At 46.4% G+C, this 14,675-nt stretch overlaps 1 protein-coding gene across 1 annotated transcript in view; it reads left to right on the forward strand.

Moving 5' to 3' along the window:
- The window catches only part of DIP2A (disco interacting protein 2 homolog A), a 637,392-nt gene that overhangs the window by 596,553 nt on the left and 26,164 nt on the right, over window positions 1-14,675 (forward strand). Inside the window, exons 36-37 of the mRNA XM_069225498.1 lie at window positions 7,226-7,400; window positions 8,134-8,257. Coding sequence (XP_069081599.1) covers window positions 7,226-7,400; window positions 8,134-8,257 — 299 coding nt within the window. The remainder of the gene's footprint in view (window positions 1-7,225; window positions 7,401-8,133; window positions 8,258-14,675) is intronic.

The following is a 14,675-nucleotide window of genomic DNA, read 5'->3' on the forward strand; positions in this document are numbered from 1 at the left end:
AGGTAGCTATGGCTGAGCAGTCAAGACGTATCTACAAGACATGCAAAGCTTATGCAATACTACTATAGTCACATAGCACTGCTACACATGAAAGAACCACGCAAAGGTACTTTATTATGGTAACACAAATAGTAGAATCATAATGGGCAGTCCCCTAACTGGAGGTGAGTGAACACACTGTCATACACACATTAGCAATAAGTAAAGAGCATAGAAAGCAACCAGCATTGGCAAACGTAATAGGAACTAGTGAGGGCCAAACCATATACTAAATAAATGGAATGCGAGATACAGTCCCCCACCTAAGGATGGGGAAACGCAAAGGGGAGCTGGAGGGACTAGGAACCCCAAGAGGTGAGTACCAGGTCCAGGTATCTACTATTACTGAAGTGTAGACATTGTCTAGGAAGCCAGGGCTCTCTAGAGGTAGCAAGTCCAGATCGTGATGGAGTGTCTGGTAATGGGAGGATCCACTACCCACCCTTCTGTGTAGATGCAGAACCAGGTCGATGGGAGACAAAAGACCAGCTGTGCAGCACTGAAGATGAAGAGAAGTTCCTGAAACGAGGCAGACTGCGTCCCACGTCGGCTGTCTGGTTGCAGTCGGTCAGTGGTGCTGAAGAACCACCAACAAGCCTTGGCAAATGCAGAAGAAGAAAAGGACAAGTTGTAAGGCTGAAGAGGACCAGCAAGAACCAGGGGACTCGACCAAAGGAGCGGAGTCTGAGAGGACATTCAGCAGACGCGAGGGCCCACAGAAGCAATTGCAGCCCCCATGGGCAACGCATTGGCAGCATGTACAGTAATTCACAGAGGGGCTCAGTCAGCACACCTAAAGTGGAGTCCTACGTCGCTGGGCAGCAGAGAGGAGACTGTGCTTGGCAGGAAGAAGTGATGGGGGCCGGGGCTACAAGGAGCCTATAGATCTCTTGGAGTAGGAGCAAAATAGCCTTGGTTGCTGCAAGAGTCACGGTACACAGGGGTTCTGTTATGCAAGGAGAGGCGCAAGGGCTTACTGTCTCCCAAGTTGGCCAGCTGGCAGAGAGGACCAGGGGACCACTCCAGACCACCAGCTGTGATGCAGGATCCACGCATTTCCAGGGAAAAGCAGATCCACACAGCCAGACATTGTTGCAGTTGGTGCCATGCAGATGTAGGGGAGTGACTCATTCACTGCAAGGGAAATTCCTTCTAGCGTCTTGGTGCAGGCTGAAGTCTTGCCGGCCTTAGAGGATTCACAGCCTGGGAAATGTTGCAGTTGGTATAAGGTGCCAGAGAACTAATGTTGCAATGTAGAGTCATCGCTGGAGTTGCAGATTGTCGGTTCCTGAAGCATCCAGTTGCAGTTCCAGTGGCCAGAAGATGAAGTAAAGGATGCAGAGGAGTCCTGGTGGAATCTTGCACATCGAATCTGAGGACACACTCAAGAGGGAAACCCTAAATAGCCCAGGAAGGGGGTTTGGTCACCTAGCAGGGTGACCACCTATCAGGAGGGGGCTATGATGTGACCTACCTGACCTGGCCACGCAGATGCTCCCAGGACCCTCTGCACATATTGTTTCAAGATGGTGGAATCCAGCGGCCACCTGGAGGAGCTCTGGGCACCAGCCCTGGGGTGGTTATGGACAGGGGAGTGGTCACTCCACTTTCCTTTGACCTGTCTTGCACCAGAACAGAGCCAGGGCTCCCTGGTCTGGTGCACACCAGTTTATGAATGGAGGGCACCAAATGTGCCATTCAAAGCAAACCAGTGGCTTGGGAGGCTACCCCTCCCAAGCCTCTCCAAGGGAGAAGGTGTTACCTCCCTCTCCCACAGGAAATCCTTTGTTATGCCTTCCTCTGTATGAGCTGGTCAAACAGCAGAAGGGCAGAACTCTGTCTGAGGGGTGGCAGCAGCACGGGCTGCCTGGAAACCCCCAGAAGACCGGTAGGAGCAATACTGGAGGTCCTCTGAGGAATCCTTTGAGTGCATGGAATCACACAACCAATACTGGTGACGTTATTGTGGTATGATTTGGACATGTTTGATACCAAACATGCCCAGGTTCGGAGTTACCATCATCTAACTGGACATAGGTAGTGCTTGGGTAAAATGGCTTCCCACACTTACGTAGTCCAGTGAAATGGAGCTGGAGTTTGTAGGAGCACCTCTGCTTACGCAGATGTGCCCTCACACACAGGTACCTGCACCCTGCCCTCTGGGCTAAGAGGTCCTACCAAAGGGGTGACACAGTGACCTGGTGCAGTGACCTGTTGTGAAAGGAGGCGTGCATCTTTTCACTCAGGCTGCAATGGCAGGCCTACAGATGCATTTTGCATGGTCTCCTAAGGGTGGCACAATACATGCTGCAGCCCATGGTGATCCCATGGTGCCCCAATGCCCTGGGTATTAAAATACCATATAGTAGGGACTTATACAGGGGCACCAGTAGGCCAATTGTGGGGTGTGCAAAAATCTTGGCAACCAAATGTAGAGGGAGAGAGCACAATCACTGGGGTCCTGGTTAGCAGGATCCCAGTGAAAACAGTCAAAGCATACTGACAGCAGGCAAAAAGTGGAAGTAACCATGCAAGAAAGAGGGTACTTCCCTACAGTAAGCATTTATCTTTGGTGCAAACTAGGAGGCTGAAGGCTGTCGGTTCCTGTGCACTCCGCTGATTGAAGTGTACTTCAAAACAAAGTTCTTTTCTTGGCTATGATCTTTGCCACTGCCAATAAGACAGCAGCAGTTTGTTGTTGGCTGTGATCTGAATGATGTAAATTGTGAGGTAGGAGTCTGTTATATGCAGTATGATCTAATCGGAGCAGATTGAGAGTGTGAAAGGTGTTAGGTTGTGCTTTCAGCTTTGTTCAGTGCATATAGAAAAATAAATTGCTTGACCGATGGTAGTCTGCATGGTGCAGATTAAAACGCTATAGGGTTTTGATTGTTTTCTAATTTTGTGAATGAAGCTGACCAAAATTTGAGATGCTCTTTTATGTCACCTGCTGAATGGACTGTTACTAATGAGAGGGGACTTTAACCTGACGATGAATGAGAAAATATGTGGACAATAGCATAGTAGGGTGGATTTAGGATGGAAAAGGTGTAACATCCAGCTCCTGCAGTTTACTGAAGCACTTGGGTTGGGGGAGGTTTGGAGGAGTCATAACCTGATGGTGAAACAGTTCTACTACTCTGCATGGCATGGTTCGTATTCCATACGGGAGAATTTAACTAGGCAGGGGTTGCACATCCACAGCTATACAACTGTTCTGTTTTTGGCGAAGGAAATCTCTGATTATTTGCCACAGGAGGCAGATATAGGAGAACAGAATCTAAGGGACCACAGAGGATGGAAATTAGCTGGCTATTGAGACGGACATGGTGGTAGACGAAGTATGGCTTATAACAGAATTACTCTGCTAAAAACACAGAGAACGAGGACTCAGAAGCAACTATGTGCGAGATGTATAAGATAGTAATAAGAGCAGGTGCAGCTCCTCTGCTAGGTTGGAGGAGCGTCGCCCCCCATCCCCACTCAGCTGCAAACCTTTTACCAAAAAATGATAAACTGTTTATTATCGTTTTTTGGTAAAAGGGGCAGGGCCACATGCTGTGACATGAACTAAGGAAGAGTGCACAGCACTCCCTCTCACTGCGCATGTATTTTTGGTCGGCCGTCTCGAGCTGGCCAAACACACATGCGCAGTAGGCTCTCTCCAGCCCGGCACTGTGTTGCTGGGCTGAAGAGAACAGGCGCCAGCTCCCAGTCTGCTGGGGAGCACCCTGGCTGGGTGCTCCCAGCCAATCCTGACACTGCTCTGAGAGTTGTCAGGATTGGCCACAGTGCAGGCTTGGAGTCTGTGCCTGCAGTCTGTCTGCGTAGTAGAGGAGCAGTGTGGAGGTGATGGCGGCGGCGGCGGCAGCAGCAACAATTCAAGTAAGTTGTTTTCTTTTTTTTTTTAAATAGACACTCACCGGCAATAATGCACACAATTATTTGCTAGCAACCCGATGCTTGGGAAAAGAGACAAAACCTCTGGGTGGGTCAGTGAAATGATGACTGAGAATAGTGTGGAAGGAAAATATAATATATTCAATGCATTTGTAGAATATTATCGGTCCCTCTATGCCTCTGTGTGACCTCACAGAAGCTGAAATGCACAATTTCTTAATTGAGATCCCACTGCAGTGGCAATCCTCTTCAGACAGAAACATATTAGATTCTGAAATAAGTAGATAGAGGACACAAACCCTTACAGACAGATAATTCAGTATGCCCTAATGTTCTCCCAGTGGAATTCCCTAAATGCCTGGCCAGTAAACTGACTGGATCTCACTTGAATATGTTCTTAGTGGCCAAGGATGGAGGATGACTTCTGCAACACTTGAGAATGGCCACTATTGGGGTTATTCACAAGACAGGCAAGCCCCACGATTAGTGTGCCTGATATAGCCCTATTGCTCAGTGTTGAGACGAAGGCGCTGCCTAAGGTGCTGGTGGCCGGATTAGGACAGATAATCGGTACATTAGTACACTGTGGCCAATCAGGTTTTATACTGGTACGGGAAACCAGAATAAAACCTGTGGCAGCTATGCCTGTATGGCTGGCACAGAGTTGATACGCCACCGGTGGAGGTATCACGTGATGATGCCTCCAGTGTCTGATTCCCTGTAAAAAAATAAAAAAAATACCTATTTGGAGAGCTGGAAAAAAATCTTTGGACTCCGCAATGGCCCAGCGTGGGTCCACTGCAATATCAGCAGTTGAAGGCCTATGTCAGAGGTATGGGACCCTAGCCAAACTCCAAAATCGCCTGCAACGCATCCAAAACGCCTCGGCCCGCCTCATCCTCGACGTACCCCGCAACAGCCACATCTCCGCTCACCTGAGACACCTGCATTGGCTCCCAGTCAGCAAAAGGATCACCTTTCGACTTCTCACCCACGCACACAAAGCCCTCCACAACAAGGGACCGGAATACCTCAACCGACGCCTCAGCTTCTACGTCCCCACCCGCCTCCTCCGTTCCTCTGGCCTTGCGCTCGCTGCAGTCCCTCGCATCCGCCGCTCCACGGCGGGTGGGAGATCTTTCTCCTTCCTGGCAGCCAAGACCTGGAACTCCCTCCCCACCAGCCTCAGGACCACCCAGGACCACTCCGTATTCCGAAGACTCCTAAAAACCTGGCTTTTCGAGCAGCAGTAACCCCCCTTTTCCCCTAGCGCCTTGAGACCCGCACGGGTGAGTAGCGCGCTTTATAAATGTTAATGATTTGATTTGATTTGATTATTGGGGTGTGTTCTGATCTCTTCTCCTTAAAATGGAGCACCTGACACTGTCCCTCGTTATTTTTCCTCTTGCCTTAGAATCTAAAGAGTGTTGGATAAGTAGCAATGCATTTTTAAGAGGCCTAAAAGGGGACAGTGCTTGGGAGGAAAGAGTGTCATTACATGCTGATGGCATGTTGTTAAATGCCGCATAACCCGAGGGCAACCATAGATAGGCTGGTGCGAATATTAGATAATTGGAAAATGCATCAGGCTCCACAAGAACTTGGCAGATCAACACTTACCCACTTGCATCCTGGACCCCGTTGCACCCATCAGAGGGAATTCGGGGAAACAAGTCAATTTCACTGCCTGTGTAATGTCACATGAAACCTAAAGCACGTCATCGAGGAAACTCTTTATAACATCCTCGCTAGTATAGGAAAGACACTGCCCACTGGAAGAAACTGCCCCCTCACAACTGGTTGGAGCAATGCTGTTTGAAATGATTATGCTTCCCAAATCCAGATATGTCCTTCAGAACACACTGTTTCAGATTCCGGATGCATTAAAAAAAAAAAAAAAGGACAGGGGGTTGAAGCATCTTCGCTAGTGATGGACCTCCACAGATTGCACTTTGAAAACTAACTAGCAGTGTTTATGAAGACAAGACGGTATTGCCCCCCCCCCCCACCCCCCCTCCCAGTTATTAAAAACGACTATTTTACAGCACAATTAGTAGTGGTCAACTTCGTTGGCATATGCGCTGCAGGAGAAGTCCTCTGTCAGAATGGAGACATATTTAGTACTGGATACAGTCCTGCTGTGTAAGACAGACTGAGAGACAGTGACTGGCCAACCTCTTAACGGCAGGGTTGAAGGGGTGGCGAGTGAAATGTTAGGTACCTGGGCTAGCAAGACAAAAACCATGGATACCCCTCTGTAGGACTCTTCAGTTAGGAGAAGCTGTCAAATATAAATATATATATGTATAAATATAATTGCATAAATGGGAATGGATAAGGTTTAGTAAACTGGGGGATGTGTGGTTTACAACTGATATTAAAATTTGACACCGTTAAGAAAGAATATGAACTGGCCAAAGGAAGGGTTTTAGATATCTACAATTCAGACATGCCCTCTTGGCAGAAGTGCCTGGGGGCACAAGTATTGAGGACTTAAGCCCCATGGAGGATAGACTCCTGACGCAACATATTCAAAGGAAGGTCAAGCTCACTACATATAGGAAAATACTTCATAAAACACTGGACATCCTTGATGTATTAGGGGACAGTGGCGGAGGGATCTGGGCGAACTAACGGATGAGACCTGGGAGGAGGCCCTGCAGGGTCTTGAGAGAGGTGGCAATCACAACATACAGCCTACTCCGCTAGGGCATTGCTAGCCAGGATAGGGCATCCTGTCACTGTGGATTGTCTCCAGGGGTGCAGGCATACTGCAACATTTCTACACACCACCGTGTAATGCTAAGACATGCCGACCCTCTGTGGGGGAAAACGTATTGTTTGGCTTGAGTCCCTGGAACTCCACAAAACCCAAATAAATGGATTCTGGTGTGAGGACAACGTACCTAGGTGCCACAGTTATTCTGTAATTTATAGATGGTAGTCATCTGATGCAATATTTTCCTGTTATAGGGAGCCTCTGCATGCTTCCCCAACCCCACTCGGCCGTCAGACAATGGGAACTGGACATGGATTGGTGTATGGGGGCAGACGGGTTTGCCAACAAAAGCTTTGGTTGCCCCATACATTTGAAAGGTATGAGAACCCGGGAAAAATAGAGCCTATCTTTTAATGGGAGGCGATGCTGACTGGTCTAACCATAGTAATATGGAGTAGATAATACTAGACTGCTAGATAAACAGTTTTTTTTTAAATGAGACCCTGTAGCGAAGGTGGTAGTGCTGTTACATTCCTGTCGACTGAAGTGGAGTTCTTCCCTTTCCAGATTTGGGTGAGTAGCCCTCACAATGCTACAGGATACCATACCGTGTATGGGGAAGAGGCGCTACATGCAGACCACTTCAATGCCAGGCTGAGCTTTGGAGACACGCAGACTGTCTGGGCCCGCACAGGGTACCTGGGCTTTCTTCGCAGGACAGAACTGACTGATGCCAGTGGAGGTAAGAAGATTTTGAAATCTGTTAAACTGGAAAGTCAGCATTATATGGAACTTGTTCATTTGACAAGCAGTGAGAACAATCACTGTAAAGACGACATGACCTATGTTATCAATCGATGTATAGAACACCACAGCTATGGGATCAGTCTGTGCCACAGAATCATTCTCCCACCAGCCACCATAATGAACACAACAGACCTTTGTCATTTGCCAGTGTACAGACAAGGATGGGGCTGAGTGTGAATTCAATATTAAAAGCACATTAGGACCATGTTATTAACTGCTTTACAGAGTACTAGCAGTGTGGGACCAATCACTGCAAACAACACACACCAGAGCCATGGTACTAATTGCTATACCTTTCATCCACCAAAGCATGGGATTAACCAACTTACAGAAAACACACTAGAGATATGTCATCAATTAATGCACTGAACACAAACCCAGAACATACCTCTGCGTAGGTGAGAGATCATCGCCTATAAAGAACAAATACACCAGATCTCAGGGACTGATCATTCTGAACACTCACTGTACAGAACGTGCAGAGCTTTGTGGTCATTCACAACACCTAGCAGACTGGTATCACATGCACCATAACTATAGAATGAAGCACAGGCTCTACAGCAGTAGAGGTACATCATCCTGCCGACACATTTATCTGGGTGTACTATTAAAATATTTATCTCATTGTACCATTTGTGGAGACTGTCAATGTGTATCCTTCTTTCCAGAGAGACATGATGCCTTGTATGTGGTGGGATCATTGGATGAAACACTGGAGCTGAGAGGCATGAGATATCACCCAATCGACATTGAGACATCAGTGATCCGTTCGCACAAGAGCATTGCAGAATGGTAAGTGCCTCATGGTTGACTGGTCTAGCCAAAAGACCGCTTTCCACGTTGTTCATCTCAAATGTTCCTATAGACTTGGATCCAGCTCAGCACAGTATTTTTAGTCAGTAAGCTGTAGGTGTATTCTCACTGCTCTTTTCATTGTCTAACAGGATTCAGAAACTGTGCATCCCCCTTTCCTGGACTCTGGTTTCTCATTTACTGAAAGACATACATTTTCCATATTACTTCTTTTATAGATGTAAATGTTTCTTTGAATATTCTCCAGCTTTGCAGTAGCCAGCCCCAGAAGCCTTTGTGTAGCACCTCACTTTAGTAGTCCAGACTTGGGCCTATTACTCAACAGCAACAATAAATGAGCACACTGAGCTCCTACTTTTGTAGCTATTTTAGATTTTCTGCACATCAGCTTGAGATGCTCTTGCCAGCATCATATTTTCTGTGACAGTCATCATTTTTCTTCTCAACTGCGGTACCTAGTTTTTGCCTCACTAAACATGATATTGCTTTTCATTTTTGTGCGCTGACACTGCTGGCACCCAAGGGCTCCTGGGCCTCCTGCGACTTGATGAATTCTGAGACTTGATGCTTATCTGCTTCATTTCCTCACCGTAAAATTTAAAAGCTGCAGATGAATGCTAACTGCACATTTCTGAAATGCTGCAGTCTTTTGGGCTGCTGCGAAGAAAAAGTTACTTGCCTGTAGCAATATTTTTTTTCCAGATAGAAACATGTCCATAATGTCTTTATATATATATTTTTTGTACCATTTGAGTAGCTTTAGGTCCAGATTTGCGGCTACCCCACATTGTTCAGTTGCTGCAGCCTTTTCAGAGTGTTAGGAATTTTGGACTTGCAGGCACCTACATCCCTTATTAGAGTTAGAGGGCATCATTAAGATTCTGGAGGGAACCGAGCATCCTCGAATGTCTGAAGGAAACTCTAAATATGGAGTAGGATCCACCCACTAACCATAGGGATAGTATTGTAGATTAAATTTATACCATGAATTCTACTCTGTATTAGTGTTTCTTCCAGAAACTGGTGGATTTTCAGTTTCCGTCGAAATCTAAATGAGGCTCAGAATCATCTCTTTGTTCAACATATGTTACTTAATATAGTAGTTTACTCTAAACCTTTCTTTGGGTTTCGTCAGCAAAGTGTTTGACACAATTTTTTTTTAATATCATTGCAATGTTGAAGGTGCTAAGGACTTATTGGTGTTTTCATAATCAGTTTTTCAGATTAAGTTATAAATCTTTATAGTCAATTCAAAAGGTTCAGTCAGGGCCTGTCCCCGGGCACTTGTAATCGCTTACAACGGTGGCATCTATACGGCTGAGACAGCCTGGCCTCAAAGAGTTGCACACTCACATATTTGCAGGTATTTTATCTTCTTTATGGACCCAGGGTAACCAATGATTTATTGGTGTCTCACATTTTTCTCCGCTCATTCGATCTTCTTTGTTTGTGCTTCCAAACTAGGTGCCCCAAAACCTGTATTGTTATAGAGATGATTTTCAAGGTCAATCACTAAATTGTATTGTAGTTGCAGTTATATGATTGATATCAAAATGATGCATAAAATGTGAATCTAGAGTAGGTTCATGCTGCTCACAAGTGCATTAATAGACTTCTCATTTGGTGCTTCCAGACCCATCTTGTAGAGCATCTTAGGTATTATGCATCCCATTCATTTACCTATACCCTCAAGGGGAGCCTGTCTCATTCATTTGCCCATACCAAATGTGGGTAATCACTGGGTGTCACCGTTTGCTTATGTAAGCCACTGGCATCCTAGGACTATCCCTCGGTGTCTTACACGCTAACCTTTGCTCTTCTGGGTGATCACAATTTCCACTCTTATTCATTCACTGGTAAGCCACATTCCTGTATCCCCAATCAGTCCAGCACACTTCAGGTGTTTTCCATGTCTGTTAGTAGAGTGCTTTGGCCAGTAAGGTAGCATGTAATGTAGAGGCCATGGCAGGTCCCCACTGCTATGACTTTTTAATATTTGTCAGTTATTTTTTCAAATGAACTTTTACTGTTGACCCTAGCAGCAGGCAGTGCTTGATGAGACCCCATGCCAACTGAGATTGGCTAGCACAGTGTTCCCTCCCCCTCTCCAGAGTGCTCTGAAATGGCCAAATTAGCATGCTGAAAATCCCTTACTCATTTTAATAAAAATATAAATCTGTGATATTCATGTGATATTCAACATTCTTTCATGTATAGCTTCTGTGCAAGCTCCAGGCATGCTACTATCTAATCACCTTTTGCCTTAATTGGTCACATGATGAATTCCCTGTATTTTTTGTGCAGATTTTACTTTTACTGTCTTCTCTTGATAGGGATATGTTAATGTCTGTCACACTCTAAAGAAGCTTTCCCTATTTGTTTGCTTACTTTGGAGCAATATAATGTGGACTTGGTACCAGCATTTGTTTAACACACTTTTACATTTGTATGATTCCCTAGCATTTCTGGAGTCTGAGCGCTATTAGCAGTACTGGGATTTCTGATGGATACTTGTAACAGCAGCTTCCTCACATTATGAATACCCCCAAGCGCCAAACCTGATCCAGAGATTTTTCTCAGCAATTGCCTAACGCGGCTATTTGTCAGATTCGTCCTACCTTGCATAGGACATAGGGGCCCGTACATAATCTCATCTCTGTGCACTGTCAGTTACTGTCTTTCTTTGCTTTTCAAGGCAGATTGGGGGCCTGCTCCCTCAAGTTCTATCAGCCAGGCAGACTTTTTCTAGTGTGCAAGGAGCATGCTCCCTCCTAAAATTACAGGGTTTAAACTTGTAAGGGTTGCCATAGGCAAATGTCTGTGACCGACCATCACAAAGTATGTCTCTTGTTTTTGGGCTAGTCACATGATTTGACGACATGCATCAAGTGTGCAAAGTTGAATTTGAAAGCCATACTGGATTGCAAAGCCAAGTTATAAGTCACAGAACACTGACGAAAAGTTAGGAAGGCCTGATCCCACTTGAAGTTCAGGCTGTGGACACATTCTTGTTTCCAAGCCACTCCTGTGACCGTTCTTCTTTGAAGTCCAAGTCACTAGGTACGTCCAAGAAAAAAAAAACATAAGAAATTCAAGCACAGCTCCCTTCGTCCCACCACTCATACCAAACGGTGTCTCACAACGCCTGTGTGTTTGTGAGCTGTGAGCCTGGTCTCTCCTTGGAACTGGCTTCAGCCCTCGTTCCGATGCAGCGTGAGCTTCCTGGCCCCTTGGCGATGCCACAACAAATCAAAGAATTCAGGGATGCCATGCTGCTGCTCTTAAGCATCCTATGGGAACTCTCTGGTGTGTCTGCAGGCTCCAAGGAGGTCCTCCATTCAGTTTACTGCTGGCAGATCCATCCCTGATGCTAAATGTGCCCTTCGACCCCGCTTTGGGGCCAGTCCCAATCCTGAGACCGGTGCCACACCTAATATCCCAGGGTGCTGTAAGGAAATGGAGTGTATTACATGATGTGGTGGTTGTGACCTCACCGTGCAATACACTACCAAACCCATTAGCACCAGTCAGGTTTTGTTTGCTAAACCTTATCTCAGCCCTGGGTAGCTGTGACTCTGAGCAGGCAGGCTTACACACAGGAATAAATGTAAAGCATTTAAACAGCACCAAAACAACTGAAGAAAGAAATTCAAAACTCAAGAAACCCGGCACAAGTTTATAAAAGTAGATTATATTTTTATGAATTTACATACACCAAATTGAAAAGGATCCACCAAAGGATTGCGGAGATAGAGATTTTACAAAAAACAATAAATCAGGACTTTTTATCTAAAAGGGAACAAGAATAGGCTAATTCAACAAATTTGACACTTGGAAACTTTTTAAATAAAACCTTTTACATCTTGGAATGCAGTTAATCAGGGTTACTTTGGGCGGACAACCCCAGTAGGGAGCCAGTCAACAGGACCAGCAGTGTCCAAAGAAATAATGAGCTACTCAAGGAAAGCAGTCTTCTCTGGAGTGGTTCTGATGCAAGGGATACAGGATACTGAAGATGCTGTGTGGTCGACGAGGGTCTTCCTGGGCTACTCTTATGTCTATAGTCCTGGTGTGATGATTCTGGTCACAGGGATTGACGTTCCTTGAAGTCCTCCTGCTGTCAGCAGAACTCTTGTTGCTACTGGGCTACCAATTGCCGGCACAGAATGTTTCTTCTTTTGGTGATAACTAAACGACGACTAAGCTGCAGTACGATGACTCTACTGGTTCCCCCGGACTCAGGTGCAACTTTTGAGCATCAGGTCCTGAAACCTTGGGCTGCCTAGAGACAAGGAGTGGTGATGTGATGATATGGCCTACCAACTCACCCTAGCAGGCTTCTTGAGCTTTTGTGGGCATGTGCTATGAACAGGAAATCCGCCAACTGACTGTTGGGGTGTCTGCTTCATGCTGGGCATTCGGGGACTATTTCTCAGCAGGCAGAACACAGCAGGCACAGTCTTTTTCTTCCCTAGCCCAAGAAGCAGGAGGTGCAGTGTAACTTTAGTGCAGCCACTTCTTTGCCAGTTCCAGGGTCAGCAGGGCAGTCCTTCGGTCCACTTCTCCCATCATGCGAGATCTGAGTTCTGGGTGCTACAAGTGCCACTTTGATGCCCAGAAAGTGCCCTTAAGAGATGTTGCAGTTACTAGCCAATGGGATACGAGGTTCCCTCCCACCAGATGACTAGTGTGACTGCTAGCTAGCCCAGTAGCCCTCTTCTGTCCACCCCCAAGAGGGTGAGACCGTTCTCTGTGTGGAGCTTGGTAGCCTACTGTAGCGGTGTGGCTACTTGAAGGCTACATGCTCACGGAAAAAGCAGTTTGGCACCTGGTTTCCTCCTCTCTGTCTTCCTCTGCCAGCGTGTCTGCCTACACAAGAAAACAGCCCCTCTCAGGTTTGAGCACCATTTGCCCTTGAAACGCAGTTTATCCTTTGAAGCTTGCCTTTTGTGCCAACAGTTGTGTGGCTTCCTGTAAGAGGTAGATAACACCTCTCTCCGGTGCAGGCTTCTACTGTCTCGTTTCCTCATAGTCATTAGTATGTCTCCCCAAGAGGGACAGGCTCCTTGTGTAACTGTTAAGGGCACAGGAGACTAAAGGCAACAAAGTGGCAACGTTGAAACAGTTGCACTCTGCCACCTGTTACATTAATTTCGTCTAGAGAATCCATTTGGGCTTAATGCAAGAAATTGTTTAATACCTTGGAGTCTCAACTTTGGTTGCAGTGTTCAGGAGTTAGCACAGCTGAGGATTCAGCAGGTAGCCCTGTACTCGCCAATGAGGTAACCAAGGTCTTCCACAGCAAAAACAACAGTTTTGTGTTTTACTGTCAGAACATGTAAAATACATATTCGGTCCTTGGGATATGCTGCACCCTGCCTTAGGGCTTGGTAGGCCTGTGTAGAGGTGACTTATACATATTGGAAGGGGAGGCTTGGCTTTACCATTGCTTTAAATGCCAGAGTCAGGCTAGCAGTTTCCAACTGCTCTTCTGGTCTGCAGTGGCAGAGTGGGAGACTCTTTAGACTTGTCTCACTCCCAGGATGGCTCAACCAGTGCTGCAGTGTCTCGGGTAAACCTCTAACTTGCATGCTTTGTGTACCCTTGATACCATATACTAGGAACTTATAAGTAAGCTAGCTTATGCCAGTTGGGTATAAGCAAATTCAACCTACACATTTTAGGGTCAGGGCTCTAGCACTACGGCCAGGTTAGCAGGCCTCAGTGCACTCTCATAGTTCACAAACCAGCAGCATCAGTCCAAACACTTGGTGGTGACCATACGAAAATAAGTATTTCCTTACACTTGCCATTTGTGTATACCCCTACACCCTTGCCAGCATTCCACAAATAGCTGATGGAGGACTATCTTCCCTTACTCTGCCAGGAGGTACAGGCTCTTCTGGCCAAAGGAGCCTTTGAGAGGATGCCCACACCAGACGTAAGTCATGGTTGTTATTCCTGTTACTTTCAGCTGCCTAAAAAGAACTGAGGCATCCTCCTTATTAGATCTGCCCCCTCTCAACTACGTTTTGAGAAAAGAGAAATTCAAGAAGCTCATGTTAGCTTAGGTTCTGTCTGCCTTGGACCCTGGTAACTGGTTGGTAGTGCTGGACCTGCACTTAAAGTGTTTCTACATCCCTGTCCCATTGGCCCACATGCGTTACCTCTGGTTCACAGTGCGTCACAGGCATTCCAATTTGCTGTGCACCCTTTCAGCCTTAACATTGTCCCTTGAGTGTTCACGATAGTGATGGTGGTAGTTGCAGCCCCACGGTGGAGATCAGGTGTTACAGTCTTCCCTCTACCTCGACATCTGGCTGCTGAAGCCAGGCTTGCCCCAGGCAGTCATCATTCACCTCCAAACTATGGGATTTTCAGGCTGTGTTACCAACAT

The sequence above is a fragment of the Pleurodeles waltl genome, chromosome 3_1 (genome assembly GCF_031143425.1).
Source record: "Pleurodeles waltl isolate 20211129_DDA chromosome 3_1, aPleWal1.hap1.20221129, whole genome shotgun sequence".
Taxonomy (NCBI): domain Eukaryota; kingdom Metazoa; phylum Chordata; class Amphibia; order Caudata; family Salamandridae; genus Pleurodeles; species Pleurodeles waltl.